Source organism: Eptatretus burgeri, chromosome 6 (genome assembly GCF_056783735.1).
Source record: "Eptatretus burgeri isolate ZD-2024b chromosome 6, Ebu_testis_v1, whole genome shotgun sequence".
NCBI classification, from domain to species: domain Eukaryota; kingdom Metazoa; phylum Chordata; class Myxini; order Myxiniformes; family Myxinidae; genus Eptatretus; species Eptatretus burgeri.
The window spans coordinates 52,241,725-52,258,596 of record NC_140966.1 but is presented as its reverse complement, the minus strand read 5'-3'; the positions used below and the strand labels follow the sequence as shown (position 1 = coordinate 52,258,596).

At 45.7% G+C, this 16,872-nt stretch overlaps 1 protein-coding gene across 1 annotated transcript in view; it reads left to right on the top strand.

The window, feature by feature from the left end:
• Positions 1–460: 460 nt before the first annotated feature.
• The window catches only part of RRM1 (ribonucleotide reductase catalytic subunit M1), a 399,179-nt gene continuing 382,767 nt past the window's right edge, over positions 461–16,872 (top strand). The window contains exon 1 of the mRNA XM_085885025.1: positions 461–645. Within this exon, the coding sequence (XP_085741151.1) occupies positions 627–645 (19 nt within the window). The 5' untranslated portion in view covers positions 461–626. The remainder of the gene's footprint in view (positions 646–16,872) is intronic.

The following is a 16,872-nucleotide window of genomic DNA, read 5'->3' as shown; positions in this document are numbered from 1 at the left end:
GGTGTATTTGTCGTTTTTGTTTCCCGGTTTTTATTTCGAACAACGGTGTGCTTCTTTACTTCTTATTGTGCTTCAAAGTGCTTTTAGGAAGTGGTGTTTTATCGTGCTTTAAAGTATTACAATGACTGTTCAAACTTTCGAACAATGCAGCTGGGTGATCAAAATTAACAATTATCATGATGTGCGGTGTCTTACCCATAAAGATATTCTTGACAGACTGCATTATTAAAATAAAAATAAAAACATGGATATATGTGTCGTTTGAAGGTTTTGGATGCCGTCCGATCTACCACCCGCTCGGCATGACGGAAAAATAACGGCTCTTAACACATTGCAGTCAAAGGATACTCGCTTGAACTCGCAAGATGAAAGGTGTTGAATAAAGATATAACGTGTAAGAAAGAAATACTTGCTTACTTAAAAAAAAAAAATAAAAAAAAATTTATGAACGCAGGAAGTGACGTAACGAGCGGGAAAAAAGTACTGAATAATTTCTGCTGAACAGGGTTGCGGGAATTTCACTCACAGCGTCGTTCTTGTTCCTCAAGTGGTTTAACTTTGTTGTTTTTATTTACTTTTACCTGGTCTGGTTTAATTTGCAGGTTTTACTTCTCCTCGAAGCTAACATGCACGTCGTCAAACGAGGTTCGTTTTTGTGATTTAGTTTTACCAAAACATTTTGTAAGAAGTGGTATTGGTATTAAATTTCTGGCCTACATCGTTTTCGCTTGTGTTGCGTTTTACATTTGATGTTTTGTGTCGGTGATGACTGGTGCTGTATGAGGGGCGGAGAAGATGTTGTGGTGTTTCTTTTCACTCGGAAGGAGAATGGTGAATCGTCGATGATGGAAATCGTATCAATGAAAATGATGCGAATATCAGCATCTTGTAGAACACAGAGGTTCCTTTCACGGAAAGATCGAATGTTATCATTACTGAATATATATATATATATATATATATATATATATATATATATATATATATATATATATATATATATATATATGTATATGTGTGTTTGAAGTACAGTTTGACATGCTTGTCGAATGTAATCATAACATTTTAACCATAAGTCAATGATCATTACCTCACCTGGAACGGAGTGAAGGGGGAGCTTATGGGATGGCCCGTCCGTCCGTCCACAAATACTTGTAACTTCTCTGAAACTACGTAGCGGATTTCGATGAAACTTTACCACAGCCTTCATCACCTTGTGTGTGGAAAAGTTTGTTCATGGCATTAAAAAAAAAACAAGGACAAATGTGTCAACGAGCAGCGTCCTAAAGGTTTTGTCGGCTAAAAAACAAAAAACAAAACAAAAACAAAAAAACAAAAAAAAAACTTCCGATATTTCGTCACGTGCCTTCATGAAGCCAATCGCGAAACGCGTCATAATGTATTTACGTATTTACGATTTATCGTGTATTTACGAAATAAATAATGTATTTACGAAATTACAATACGATAAATGGAATAATCTTTAAATAGTAACGTGAACTTTTCGAAACTTTAAAGCAAATGTCCGAATATATTTAAAAGTTCATGATAGACGCTCTCAAAAGGCACCATCTATGTGAGGATGTGTACATGTGCTCAGTATTTAAGGAGATCCGGATCTTGTATATACAAGAGCCGAGTCCGAGAGATTAAGGTTTTGTCTTCACAAGAAGAAGAACAACGCCGAGCTCTCTATGAGCAGCGTTCGCTACACGAGACGCTGCTAAAAAAATCGGGCTCTAAGGGGGGGGGGGCGGGGGTCTACGGGAGTTGCCTCCCAAAATAGGTATTTGCTTTCTTCTCAAAAACGACACCACACACAATTCCGATGAAACTTGACCACCGTCTTCACCACCCGTGATGTAGCAAATAGTTAGGTCAAGAACCTCAATTCCGTGACCACTCTCTGCCTGGTTGGGTTTGATGATTGATTTGACTTCGATTGACCGTTTATAAAAAAAAATTTAGCCCCATGTCCCTCCCAAAAATCCTGGCATTTTTTTTTTCAGAGGCCCAAATCCAAGTCAGCTCGTGGTGCCATCTTGAAAAATTAAGTTTTGAACCAGAGCACCTTAGTGGGGCAACTTAGCTAAATATAGCATAACAATTGTGCATTTTGTGAGGAAAGCACTAAATTTGGCACACGAGTAGCCTATCATATTATGAAGATTTGGATATTGGGCAATCTCAAAATTTTTGATGGCAGTGGAAAAAAAATTAGGCCATGTCAAATTCAGCGGCTGATGGCTGTGGCAGCGATTTTTTTTTTATTTTATTTTTTTATTTTTTTTATTTTTATTTTTTTAATATATATATATATATATTTTTTTCACTGCCATCAAAAATTTTGAGATTGCCCAATATCCAAATCTGTTCATAATATGATAGGCTACGAGTGTGCCAAATTTGGTGCTTTCCTCACAAAATGCTCAATTGTTGTGCCAAGTTGCCCCACTATCTAGAATCATGCACAAAGACACTTTTTCGGGTAAGTCAACCACGAGGATTCCGAATCTGACATTAATGTGGGGGGGAATTACCCTCCCAAATTAGCTATTTGCCTTCTTCTCTGAAACCACACACAATTTCGATGAAACAACCACAACCTTCATCACCCATGGTCTAGTAAAGTTTGTTCACGGCATAAAGAAAATCAATGTCTCTGGGGGGGGGGGGGTTGAGTGACTGCTCCTGATCCAGGTGAGCTTCCGGATGCGCGATCCTATTTTAAGCTCACCTGGAAAGTTCCGGGGAGCTTACTGGATGGCACGTCGTCTGTCCTGTCTGTCTCCAAATATTTGCACCAACTTCTCTGAAATTACACACATGACTTAGATGAAACTTCATCACAACTTTTATCACCCTGTATGTACCAAGGTTTGTTCATCTATCTATAATTCCAGCAATCTGTGTCTGTGACCGCTGTTTCTCGACAACCACTAGTCCGATCTAATTGAAACTTGCCATGTATATTGCTGGGGACCTGAGGATGTGCCTTTTCAAGGTTTGATATTAATCGGACAAGTGCTCCCCAAGTTATGGCCATTTATTTACCAAACCAATGACAAGACTCGTTGCGTGGGCGTGGCCGATGGGGAAGGGAAGCTCAGCCGCATTCCCCATTACGGGTTACAACGTACGGACTTCCGGAGAGTGATGACTTCGTGTATTCTAATAATTTCTCGATTTCTTATGCGCATTTATAGATAAACACAATGCCCCAAGTTATGATCATTTTCATATTAGACGGTGCATAAATTTCGGTAACATCAGAGTGAGCTGGTGTGCTCCGAACCAGGAAGTAATTTTTTTTTCTCTCTCTTCTCTTCTCTTTGTTTTTCCTTGCGATGACATTGCGAAAAGGCAAAATACGTTGGCGCTAATTGAATATTTGGGCATTAAAACCAAATTGCGAATAATATGCGAACTTCCGGAGCCACGCACGTACGGGCACGCGGGAGCGAAGAAACGGCCTGTGTGGTTGTTGTTTGTTGCTCGCTGTTTGAATATGTATTTATTAATGAAATGTTTTTTTTTTATTTTTTTATTTTTTTTTTCTTTCTTACGGGCATGTACTAGTGGTAATTAAAAAAAAAAATCGAGCCTGAAGGAGGTCTGCGGGTTGGGGTGGAATTTGTTGACCTTTGACCTTAGACCTTAACAATAGGCTTCTTCCTCATGACAAACTCTACCATGCGGTGAAGTTTAGTGAAGATTGGTTTAAAATTGTGACCTGAAGGTGACAGACAGACACAGAATACCAAAATCGACTGACCAATTTACTTGAAAAATCTTCGATTTTGCAACTAACAAACAGACCGAGAGGGGTGAAAATGTAACCTTCACCTTTGTTGGCAGAGGGAACAAAATAGTCTGACAATCAGACAGGATCTGACTGCAGCCAACATTAACTCGATCCTTGCCCCTCGACTTCTCGGAGATAGGAAAAGATGGAATAATATTATTTTGAAGTGCTTATACTGAGCCTTTGGCAAGTCAAGTCAAGTCATTGTTGGCTTATTTTATTTTCAAGCTTTATAATGTACAAGATGACCTGTGAACCCTTTGGGTTCCCGTTGTGACAGCGGTTGATTAAAAAAAAAAAAAACGCTCAAATGAGCTAAGGTCCTCTTAATGATGACGTCATTGTGATGTATCAGGTTTGTGATAAATTATCTGTGCTAATGTCCGGCTCTATTCCCGCAAACAATTCAAAAAGCTTGCCCAGTTTCGGAGATAATTTTTAGGCGATTTCCATTCGCGGAAATATTTTGACATCATAACTTTTTTTTTCTTGAAGGAGTTTTCAAAATCTGAGATGGTGACTGTCTGCGCAGGGTATTTTTACATATATATGCCAAGGTTCAGGACGTTTCGATGAAAACTGTAGGCTGTGAAACAAAAAAGTCCACAAGAAGAAGATGAAGAACAACAACATGAGTAAGACTTGGAGATCCTCCACGAGGATCTAAATAAACCTCCAGCAAACTATACCGCTGATGTTGTTTACATTGATCAAATAATCCCGAAGAGTACTTCACTGAATCGGGAATTTATTTTTTAATCACTTTTTTCCTTGCCTGATTTGAACGAAACTTGATATTGCACGTCAATTTGAAAACAAAAAAAACCAGAGTTGGTGTCAAAGCCACCCAATGCTCGCCTGTTTATACATTTATCGTTTTTAAAGACTGGTCTAATAATATTTTTTATAAAGCAGTGAAGTCTGATCCAAATAATTTCAAAGCAATATATGTATTTGTATATTGTAATCAGTAAAAAATAGTGTGGTAGACAAAAACATTAGAAAGGAAATAACTTGTACCAAAAACTTTAACATTTGCAGGCTCACGCTGACGCTGACGATTTCGTGCAATAAAATGCAAATTATTTTTTTAAAAATCATACAATTTGATTTTCAGGATTTTTGTTTTAGATTCCGTCTTTCACAGTTGAAGTGTACCTTTGATAAAAATTACAGACCTCTACGTGCTTTGTAAGTGGGAAAACCTGCAAAATCGGCAGTGTATCAAATACTTGTTCTCCCCACTGTAGGTGTACAATGTTTGATTATCATGGGTGTTTATATTGTATTCAGTTAAATTGATGTAAATGGATCTGTCCTCTGGATGTTGTTTAAAAATAAAAATACACACACACACACACACACACACACACACACACACACACACACACACACACACACACACACACACACACACACACACACACACACACACACACACACACACACACACACACACACACACACACACACACACACACACACACACACACACGTCTGAATCAAATACTGGTTCTCCCCACTGTATATGTTTATCATTTATGGGGGCTCAAAACTGCTTCAAGATCCCGAACGTACATGCATTGTTGGAGTTTGTGGATTTATTTGAACAAACCCACAATACCTTGCTTTTGTAATACTGTATTTGCTCAATCGTTCTTTTGATTCGTGTATGTTAGGCATGTACAATTGGCTAAACTCTGATCTAGCCTTGTGAAAACGCCATCTGCTTATTTTGGCAGTTGGTGTTGTTGAAGAAACTCATACAATTGGTACTCTCTGAGTCCTGGTTAATTGGACTTTTCAGGTGGTGAAAAGCCATCACCCCACCAGGCCCATATTATTGCAAACCATGGATAGTGCTTTATTTGGAGGACATCTAAATTTCCAGTTACTTTACTAATTGATATAGTTACCACAAACCTATATCAGTATGATTTTCTACCATTGAAGGATTTACAGTAAGGGAAGAGAAAGTAAATGTTTGAAGAGATTTAAGAAACTGAATGTAATTATATCAATAATGTACATGATGGACAGAGAGAAGTTTCTATAAAACACAAAAGGTTTTGAAAAAGACTCTCACTCTTCATGATAGCAGCACAGGTCTGGAATTGTACTTTGCGTGGAAAGGATGTTGTGCTGGGCATTGTCGTGTGTGCCTGTAATCTGACTACTCAGAGGCTTGGGTTTGGATATCGCTTGAGGACTGGAGCTCTGCACTATGTTACGCTAGACGGTAGAGTGTACGAGGTGCAGTGGAACACGAGAAGCAAGCGTGCCAGCATCAGCTCCGCTTTATTGCGCGACCAGAAGCACATTCCTGCCACCCTTAGCGGGCGAGGCATGATATACGAAAACCCAATCACGTGACACAGCACACTCCTCCCCTCGTAAAATGACAAGTCAAATGATGAAAGGACAATCATAACACGACCACCTGAAACCCATCAACACTCATAATCCTCCAAGTACCGCGGCCGCACCCTGACCCGCCTTGGACGGGCAGCGCCGCCAGACAGTCCAGGCTCAGACGCCTCCCGGCTCGGTCGAGGTCACACCCTCGCCGGACCCGCGCCACCCGCAATACCAACCGCCCTCGGCCGACCAGCCTGCCCGACGTCCCCGGGTAGGACAGCATCAGGCGAAGACCCCCTTGGCGTCGGCACATCTGGCCCTGGCGATACAACCTCAGGTTCCGGCGACATTACAGGTGGGGGTCCCACATCGTTCGGCCCGGGGAGGTGTGTTGGGGGGGGGGTGACGCTGAACAGCAATCATGCATTTGGTCCACGTGCCGCTTCCACACATCTCCACCATCAGTCCGCACAATGCAATTCGCCGGCCCCAGTACCACAGAGACCACCGCCGGCACACATTTGGAACCGTGGAAATAATCGCACACCATTACCCGCTGTCCCACATCGAAGCCGCACAGCCGCGTCGGACGCGACACCGCCCCACTCCCCGACCCTCCAGGTCGCAGCAAATCCAGTCTGGACCGCAATGCCCGTCCATAGAGACGAATGGCAGGTGAATCACCCGTGACAGGATGAACTGCGTTCCTGTAATGGAGCAAAAAGACCGACCACCGTCTGCAAAGGTGCAATCCCCCCCCCCCCCCCTGCGCAAAGCCCGTTTCAACATCTTAACAAACGACTCAGCTTTCCCATTCGTCTCAGGATTATACGGTGCGGACCTTAGATGTCGAATACCATTTTGGCGCATAAACTCATCAAATACACCCGCGATGAACTGCGGACCATTATCAGAGACCAGGATCTCCGGTAAACCTTTATTAGCAAAGATTGTCCGCAGTTTCTCTACTGTTGTGTGTGCTGACGTATGCTGCATTACTACAACCTCTGGCCATTTTGAGAATGCATCGATCACAATCAAAAACATCTTGCCATTAACCGGCCCCGAAAAATCTACATGGACCCTCTGCCAGGCTCTGGCTGGCGCAGGCCATAGTCCCGAAGCTCAATGCGGGTTATCAGCATTATTTGGCACGTGGCGCATCGCTTAACCAACTGCTCAATGTCTTTGTCCAACCCCGGCCACCACAACAGGCTACGAGCAAGACTCTTGGTCTTCACGATGCCAAGGTGACTGACATGCAGTTCTTCCAAACACCGCTGCCTGAACTTCGGTGGAATCACCATCCTCATTCCCCACATAACGCACCGTTGGACCAACGACAGCTCCGATGCGCGTGACATGAAAGGTTGAAATGCCAGTGTCGAAGGCAGATCGCTCCAATTCCCCGTAGAAATCACCTGGACGACACGGGCAAGCACCGGATCACGAGCCGATTCCACCGCGACCTGTCTGGCCGTGACCGGCCCGCATTGGACCTGGCCCAGCGCGAACACACAACTCAGACGCAGCTGGACCCTCCGCACACGGCAAGCGTGAGAGCCCGTCGCAGTTAGCATGCTTCTCAGTGCTTCGGAACTGAATATCATAATCGTAAGCACCCAGAAACAGACACCACCGCTGTATTCGCGCGGCCGCAACCACCGGCACCCCGCGTTCGGGTCTCAGGATGAATTGAAGCGGTTTGTGATACGTCTGCAAAGTGAAATGCCGCCCCAGCAGGTATTGATGAAACCTCCGCACACCCCAGACGAGGCTGAGAGCCTCGCGCTCGATCTGGGCATATCCCCGCTCTGCTGCGGACAGGGTCCGGGATGCAAAACAAACAGGCCACTCGAAACCATCGTCCATCCTGTGGGAGAGCACTGCCCCGATGCCATATGCAGAGCTGTCGCATGCCAATAGGAGCGGACGCGCAGGCTCGTAGTGCAAGAGGACCGTATCCTCTGTGAGCAGCCGTTTAACCCGGTCAAACGACGCCTGGTGTGCAGGCCCCCAGGCACAGCGCTCGTCCTTCCTTAGCAACCGTGTTAACGGCGCAAGTTGTGAGCTGAGCCCTCGCACGAACCTTTGGTAATACTGGGCCATACGAATGAACGAGCGCAGCTGCGTCTTGTCGCGAGGCGGTGGCATGTGTTGAATCGCTTCCACCTTTCGAGGACCTTTCAACAGCCCCTCTGGCGTGATGATGTGCCCGAGGTATTCCAAGTGCTGCTTGAAGAACGCGCACTTGTCCCTGTTCAAGCGCAGGCCGCACGCTTCTAACTTTGTCAGCACTTGGGCAATGTTCGCAAGATGCTCGTCCGCCGTTTTCCCCGCAATGAGCACATCGTCCAGGTAGGTCTGAGGGGGCAGGCCAATGCAAACTTGATCCATGGCTTTCTGCCACAAAGCTGGGGCCGAAGCAATCCCAAAACAGAGTCGGGTATATCGATAGAGTCCTTGACGCGTGTTGATTGTCAAAAGCTTGCTACTCCTGGGATCCATCGGCAGGTGAAAATATGCATCACGCAGGTCCAGCTTCGTGAAGTATTGGCTCCCCGCCAATCGTGCATATATTTAATCGATTGACGGCGGTGGATATTGCTCCACGCTGAGCCCCGTGTTAACTGTGGATTTGAAGTCCCCGCACAATTGGACGTGTCCATTCCGTTTCAGCACCGTGACAACCGGGGTGGCCCAATCTGAGCACGACACCCGTTCGATCACTCCACAGGCCTCCATCCTATCTAGTTCACCCTTGACCTTGTCCCGCAGGGCATACGGCACCGGATGTGGTTTACAAAACCGAGGAACTACCCCCTCCTTCAGGAAGAGTTTTGCCTCCATGCCCTTGAGTTTCCCAAGGTCGTCGCCAAACAGCCCTTGATGTCTTTGAAGAATCTTCTCCAACTGATCCTCCCATCGGCTCGGCACGGGTTGCACAAGGTGAACTGCGGCCCAGTCTAGCCTGATGCGGGCCAGCCAATCTCGGCCGAGGAGAGATGGTCCCCTCCCCCGCACGACGTACACCCGAAGCGTGGCGACCTGGCCTTGGTATCGCACAGACACGTCTGCCATCCCGACTGGCGTTATCTTCTCGCGGGTGTACGTGAACAGCGTGAGGTTTGACCTGATAAGCTTCAGGCCGTTGAGTCTACGCGTGGTCTGTTCGCCGATGAGCGACACAGCTGCTCCCGTATCGACCTGGAACGTGATCGGCGTTTTGTTCACTTCGACTTCCACCGTCATCGGGCGCGCCGCCGCCGGGCCAATTGAAAACGGGCCCATCAACGGCCGCCGGTTCCGCCCCGGGTCGCCTCGCACATCGCCGTCCATGACCTTAACGGTGGCCGGCGCCCCACGGCACACACGCGTCAGATGACCCACCTTGTGACAATTCAAACACATGGTGCCTTTATACAGGCACGCACGGCGCAGGTGTCGACGTCCGCATCCCAAACACGTCCGCGGGGTCACCTCGCCGTACGTGCGGCGACGTCCGACCCACATCGAAGGTCGTTCGCGCGTCCCGGGGTGCTCGCGACCCCGCGTGGCCGGTGATGGCTCGAACATCCCCGCGAGTCTGCTCGACCGCTGTAGCCGCGCTGACTGCAGAGTCGAATGTAATGGCTTCACCCTTCAGCCGTAAAATCGCTGAAACCATCTTCGCATCTTGTAAACCAGCAATAAAACGATCTCTGAGCCGAGCTGGACGCTCCTCTGCCGTGAACTTGCATGCCACGGAAGAATGCTTAATCCGCGCCATGAAATCAGCGACGTGTTCCTCTGCACCCTTCGAGAGGCGATCTAACTGGTATCGAGCGAGTTGTAATGACTTCTCTGGCGCCATGTGTGCTTTCATCTTCTGCACAATGTCCCGAAACGACAGGCCGTCATCCCGGGGCTTGTTCGGCGCCACCAAATCACGCAGTAGTCGATAATGCTCCGCCGAAAGCGAAGCGAGCAAGATCGACTTCTGTTTGCTCTCGTCGACCACATCATTCGCGTGGAAATAGCATTCCAATTGTTCTGAAAACAATCCGAAGTCGTCTCCGACGAAAACGGGCACAAGTCCGTTTTCAACCATCCTCGGCGCCAACTAGAGTGTACGAGGTGCAGTGGAACACGAGAAGCAAGCGTGCCAGCATCAGCTCCGCTTTATTGCGCGACCAGAAGCACATTCCTGCCACCCCTAGCGGGCGAGGCATGATATACGAAAACCCAATCACGTGACACAGCACAGACGGTACAGGGCAGCCTTGCCGATACGGTGACACCCAACCCAGATTGTCAGGTCAACCCAGATCAGATCAGTGATTTGCGACAGGTATCATGTAAAACCTGTTCATGGTCGAGTGTTGGTAACTAAATCGGCCTCCCCTGCCAGGTCCTTCTGATGACAAGGGTGTATGGATGTGGAAACACTGCAAAATTAAAAACAAAACCTTTCAAAGGGCAGAGGAGCTCCTCGTGAGCTAACGGCCATCCATATCTGGTGCCCAACTGTGTCTGTGGACATCGTCCTGCAGTGGGTTACCTTTCCTCGGAGGTTGATGGTAGGATTTGCAATCTGGCCACCATAAAAATGCTTAACTCCACAGAAATGCTGAGGTGGTGCGAAGGTGTTGTTCACCAGATGGCGGTCTCCTCGGGTTAACCTGAGGCGGTCCCTTTGAATAGGTGATGGGGATGGGCCAGGCATCTACCTCAGGGATGGTCAAACGGAGACCCCTGGAGTATTGACAAAGTGGACACAGCGACGCACTGTGGCACAAATTCCCCATGTATTTATGTATGTACTAGCTGAAGTACCCGGTAATACCCGGGAAATTTGCCCTATTTTCCTCACGCTAGTTAGACTGAGGCATTATTTGTATGGAGAAAATTAGGAAGGCTTCTTTTATTCCTCAGATTTATGGAAGGAAGGCTTTCCTCATTCCTCATGCTGCCGTAATCCTCAGAGAGGTCATAGTTGAAGGCGGCCTTGAGCCACTCAGTTTCTCGCAGCAGTGGAAACTGTCCTTGATGTCCTGCCAAAACCCGGACCTAGAAAGCTGGAACGTGAGTTTTGTGCTTCTCTCGCCCGTCGGTGTTAGGCGATGCTCTCTCTCTGCAGCCGACTCTGCTTGCCTCGCTCGTTTATGAGCAGATATATCAGCAGTAAGACGACTCTCTCTCGCTCTCTCGCTTTGCAGCTGACTCTGCTTGACTGACTCCTTCATGAGCAGATCTATCAGCAGTTAGCTGTTGCTGTGCGCGTGCAGTTCAATAATTCAAATAACAGGAGGAGAATGTGTATGTTTAAAAAGTCAACGAATACGAACATTTTGTATTTCAAAAAACCCTCGCGTTTTTAACCGTGAATCCTTTTGTTACGATTAATACGCCGGCGCACTATTCGAAAGGCTTTTTTTCATTTTTATGGAGAGCCACTTAGCGCATCCTGGAGCTGAATGTTAGTTCTATATATTTGTAAAGTTTCATCAAGATCGGTTCACTGGTCGAGGAGCTTATTCGTTACAAAAAAAACCACACGGACAGACAGAAGGACTGCCATTTATATAGTAGATATGTATGTATGTATATATACAGTATCTCACAAAAGTGAGTACACCCCTCACAAATATGTAAATAATTCAGTGTAACTTTTTAAGCAGCTGTACTCGAAGCAAAAGCTTAGAGTTGATGACAGAGTAGACATTCTGCAATATGTATGCAGGCACAAAACTGCCATTCCATAAAAACAATGTGTTATATTACGAATATTTCTGAAAGAGGAGACAACAAAAGTGAGAACGCCCCTGCTATTTGCACAAGAAGCAAGTCAAGCATGGTAAAACAGCTTCCATTTTCATCATTTTCTGCATATTTAAGTCAGAGTGTTCAAGGTACATATAAGCACCAAACGATACACACAATGTTCATAGAGCTGCAACCTCCCTGGTATGTTAAAAGTGAAGAAGTGTACTCAATGCAGTAATTGTCTATCTGCTTGCTGAAAAAATAATTGCATAGGAAATACTGTACCAATTGCCACTGAGAATGCAGCATGGCTCCTCATGGTAAAGAGCTCTCGAAAGATGTCAAAGATCGAATCGTTGCCCAACATAAAGATGGCCAAGGATACAAGAAGATCAGTGCTTCTTTGAAAGTAAGCCCCAACACCGTGGCCAAGGTCATCCAGAGGTTCTCCAAGAAGCATACAACAATGAGTTGCGCTCGCCAGGGCAGACCAGCAAAGATGACTGCACGTACCGTTCGCCAAGTTCAGAATCTAGTTCTCCAAGACAGACGACAAAGTGCCGCCAAGATTGCTGAAGGGATTTCTACAGCTTCTGGCCAGTCTGTTAGTGCGCAAACCATACGTCACACACTCCATCGTATTGGGTTGCATGGGCGTCGTCCAAGGCATAAGCCTCTCCTGAAGCAGAGCCACAAGTTAGCTCACAAACAGTTTGCTTAAACACATCAATCCAAGCCCCTGGACTACTGGCAACATGTCCTCTGGTCTGATAAAACGAAGATAAATTTGTTTGGATCTGATGGAGTGCGGCGTGTCTGGCAGCGACCTGGGGAACAGTACCAAGACAAGTGCGTTATCCCTATTGTCAAGCATGGTGGTGGTAATGTCATGGTTTGGGGATGCATGAGTGCTGCCGGTACTGAAGAGCTCAAGTTCATCGAGGGAAACATGGATTCTACGATGCACTGTGACATCCTGAAGGAGAATATGTTACCCTCACTGCGAAAACTTGGTAGAGGAGCTGTATTTCAGCACGAAAACGATCGGAAGCATCGCTCCAAGCGGACAACTGCATTTCTGAAGAAGTCGAAGGTCAATGTGTTGGAGTGGCCAAGCATGTCACCTGATCTAAACCCAATAAAACACCTGTGGGGCATCCTGAAATGTAAGGTTAAGGACCGAAAGGTGTCCAACTTCGAGAAGTCATTGCAGAGGAGTGTAACAGGATCCCAGCAAAGACATGTGGAACACTGGTCAACTCCATACCGAGTAGATTAGCTGTTGTGCTCATAAACAATGGTGGACATACAAAATACTGAAAACAATAACGCTTCAATGTGAGAGTACAGAGGGTGTACTCACTTTTGTTGCCCCACCCCCCACCTTTTCACAGATATGCCCAGTTTGCCACATTGTTTCCACAGAATAAATGTTTTGGGCCTGTACATGTATGACAGAATGTGTACTCTATCATTTCTTTGAGTCTTGTGTTTTTATAATACATCTAAGTAAAAAGTTACAACAAAATATGTACATTTTTGTAAAGGGTGTGCTCACTTTTGTGAGATACTGTATGTTTGGAATTGTTTTAATTTATGACTTTATCTAAGCTTATGTATTGTGTATGCTGTGACCTGTTATCTGCGTATGCTCATACCTATTATGCTCGACTGGTAAACATGTGAGCAATCTTGCTATGCATTTAAAATGTGAACAATTTGCCAACTTCTGTCATTTCAATAAATGCAATATTGGACTCCGTCGGTATCAATATATCATCTGGATAATTTTTTTCTTTTCTTCTGGAAACACAGGTTCCAAAAATACGCAATGGTCTAATGGTCCATTACATATTCATATATGATGTGCACATCATTGACACACGATAATTTTTCAAATTTTTCCTACACGGTGATGTTTTGTTTTTTCCCCATGATGAGAATGGATATTTTACTTCCAACTTCAACTTGTATTCGAAATGGTTCATTGTACCGGTATGACTATCGCTGTGTCGGCAATCAGCACAAGCTTTCTAAAGCACACCCGATTCATATTATGTAACCAATTGGAAATTGCTTTCGAAACAGCCACAAGGGTAAAGAAAAACGGGATTGCTTGTATGGTGCTCTGATGCTGAGGGTTAAAATTTCAAACCGACTGTAATACTTCCTGGTACGTCTTGAGGTCCTGTGTTCCACTGTTTTCAGGTGTAGCTGAGTGCATCAAATGTTTTTAAAATCATGTACGGTATTTAAAGATTGTAAATACCTTTGTTTGATTTGTTGGTGATCTACCACATTATTTATTTTTTGGTATACTGGTATATTCAAAGTTCCCATACCGGTATATCGAAAACTCGCTTCCCAAAACTCCAATGGTCACGTCCAGCTCACACCCATAGTGCATTGCTTGGTGACCCAGCACTTCATCCTGCGGAGCACCACCACAAAGTACTGGTGGACCTATTCCTTAATAGTGGAGTTGGGGTGGGCTTGATAGGTAAGTATCAGTTACTCCACGATAGAATTGTCATTACAATCTACATTCTTAACTTGTACCTACCTGTCAAGTATCTTCAAATAAGTTAAATTGGCACCGAGTGACAGTTGGTGGTGTCATGACTAGAGGCGTTCCCTTTGGAAATTATAGGGATAACTGAGAGGTATGACTCGCTGTGGAGAGGCAGGCTTTAGCAAAGGAAGAGTCTCCATCTTGCACATCTCTCGGGTAACACAACACAAAAGTCAGTGCTTGCCAGTGGGCAACCATTTGGATGTCATCAAGGGCAGCACACTAGAAGAGAGCCCAGGAAGTGCTAATCCCTCTTGTGTTGTTGGCCCTTACTCTATCAGTGATAAGGTCACCATCATCAGCCACGCAGATTGCTGATGCAATCCAACGTGAAACTATCGCAGGAAACTACCTTTTGTGATGGCCTCGCACTGATAAAGGGTTGCGGCGATACTCGGAGATGCTCTGTGTTGTCTAAATAACACCGCATTTCTCCTCCCAGACATGCTCGTTTTTCCTCAACGGAGGAGGTTGGTAGGTTTTGGAGGACCACCTCCACTGAGGCTGAGGCCTACCCTTGGTTTCTGGCCAAGAAATTTGCATGGAGGATCAGCCTCAGACCTTGGCTCAAACCAAATGTGCCACTGGCCACTGTGAGAGCCTGGATCGTGCTGCGTCTCTTCTCCGAGGCTATAGCCATGAGAAAGGCCGTCTTTTCTGATAGATGCTACAGACAGACAGCCTCGAAAGGATCATACGGCATCTGAGCCACGCTTTGGGGAACCAAAGGCAGACTCTATGATGGAGCAAACTGTTTCAATGGATGCCTTTTCCAAAAGGAGGACCTGGATGGTTTGGTCAGAATTGCTCAATGGTTTAACTGAAGAACCTTTCAGAAAACCTTCTTGAACCACCACAATAGTTGTATGGTAACCTCTAATTCTGGCAAAAGCTAATGCCTTGTCAAATTGGGAGACAAGGAAGTCAGCCACCTTTCTTAATTGGGCAACACACTGATCCACCTCATGATCCTGATGCTGTCTTAAACTACCAAATGTAATTTGGGTGGGTTCCCAGTGGCGTAGTTCATGATTGCAGAACGGGTCTGGAACGACGTCTTGTCGGCAGGGGGGGAGGGGGGGAGCAGAAAGGCCTGCCTCTTCTACAATTCACCTGAGAGATGCCATAGGGTTAGTTGGAGATGGGCTGGTTTCCTGGAGGGCATTCCTGAGCAATGTTGGGATAGGATATTATCACTGAGGGTCAGTAGCCTTGCTTACCCCTCTAGCAGTCACAGAATTTCCCCGAGCCAGGGGAGTCTGGTCCACCAGGGAGACTTCTGCTCTCTTCTTCTCTAACGGCAGGAAGGCATACCCGACCATGGCATAGCCGACCATCGCCAAAGACGCCTGAACCTGTGTCCGAAAACAGAACACTAGAAGGTGGTGGCTGAGCGATGACGCAAACAAGTCAATATTTGGAGACTTGAAATGCTTGAAGATCGTCTCTTCGACCTGTGGATGCAGTGTCCACTCCAAAAGAAATTACTGTCCTCTTGACAGAAAATCTGCCAGTTAGTTTGCTTCCCCCAGACTGTACGTTGCACAAAGATCCATTCCCAGACTTCCATCAACATATGACAAAGGAGGAGTGTGTCCCTCCCTGTTTGTCGATTATATACCACAACTGCAGTTGTCTGTCTTGATTAGTACTGATTGCCCTTTCACCACGGCAAAAAATACACTAAATGTGTTCATTCTGGGCTTGTAACCCTCTTACCTCAGCTCTAGCATGATGTGAGCTTGAGCTTCTTGTGGGACCGCTTGTTGGACAAAAGATTGCCATGATAGTGTGCTCCCCAACCCTTCTCCATGGCATCTGTTGTCACGGCCACTGAAGTCGTCGAGGCAGCAGAAAATTCCGAAGCCTTGTTTATGAGTGTCACAGCCATCACCTGCATCCATCTGTTAAATAGTCGGGGGTGGGCTTTATGCCAAAGGGCAAGGCTGTGCATCTGAAGACCCCCCCTCCCCCACACAAATCGTAATAGATGAAGGGTTACTGCATGCATGGGAACATCCATCCTCTTAAGTCCTGGCTTACCGCCCAATCCCTTGCCATCAGTATTGGCATGATGTAATGGAGTGTCTTTATGTGAAGAGGGCCTTCAAATATACTGATTTATCTCCTTTAAATTCAGAATTATCCGCAGTACTTGATAGCATTTAGGTATGAGAAATACAGTAACCAAGCAAAGATTGTGGTTGGTGATCCTTTACCTCCTTAATTGCCCTTTTCTTGAAGAGGGCCTGAATTTTGCTGGCCGCCGCCTATTTTGCTCTGATTCTATGGTAGGGATGGTCCCCTGTGAATGATGTTTCCTGGGAGGGGTGACTCCAATTTTAATCTCAAACTGACGGAGACCATCAACAAAACAAATTTGTCGCTCATG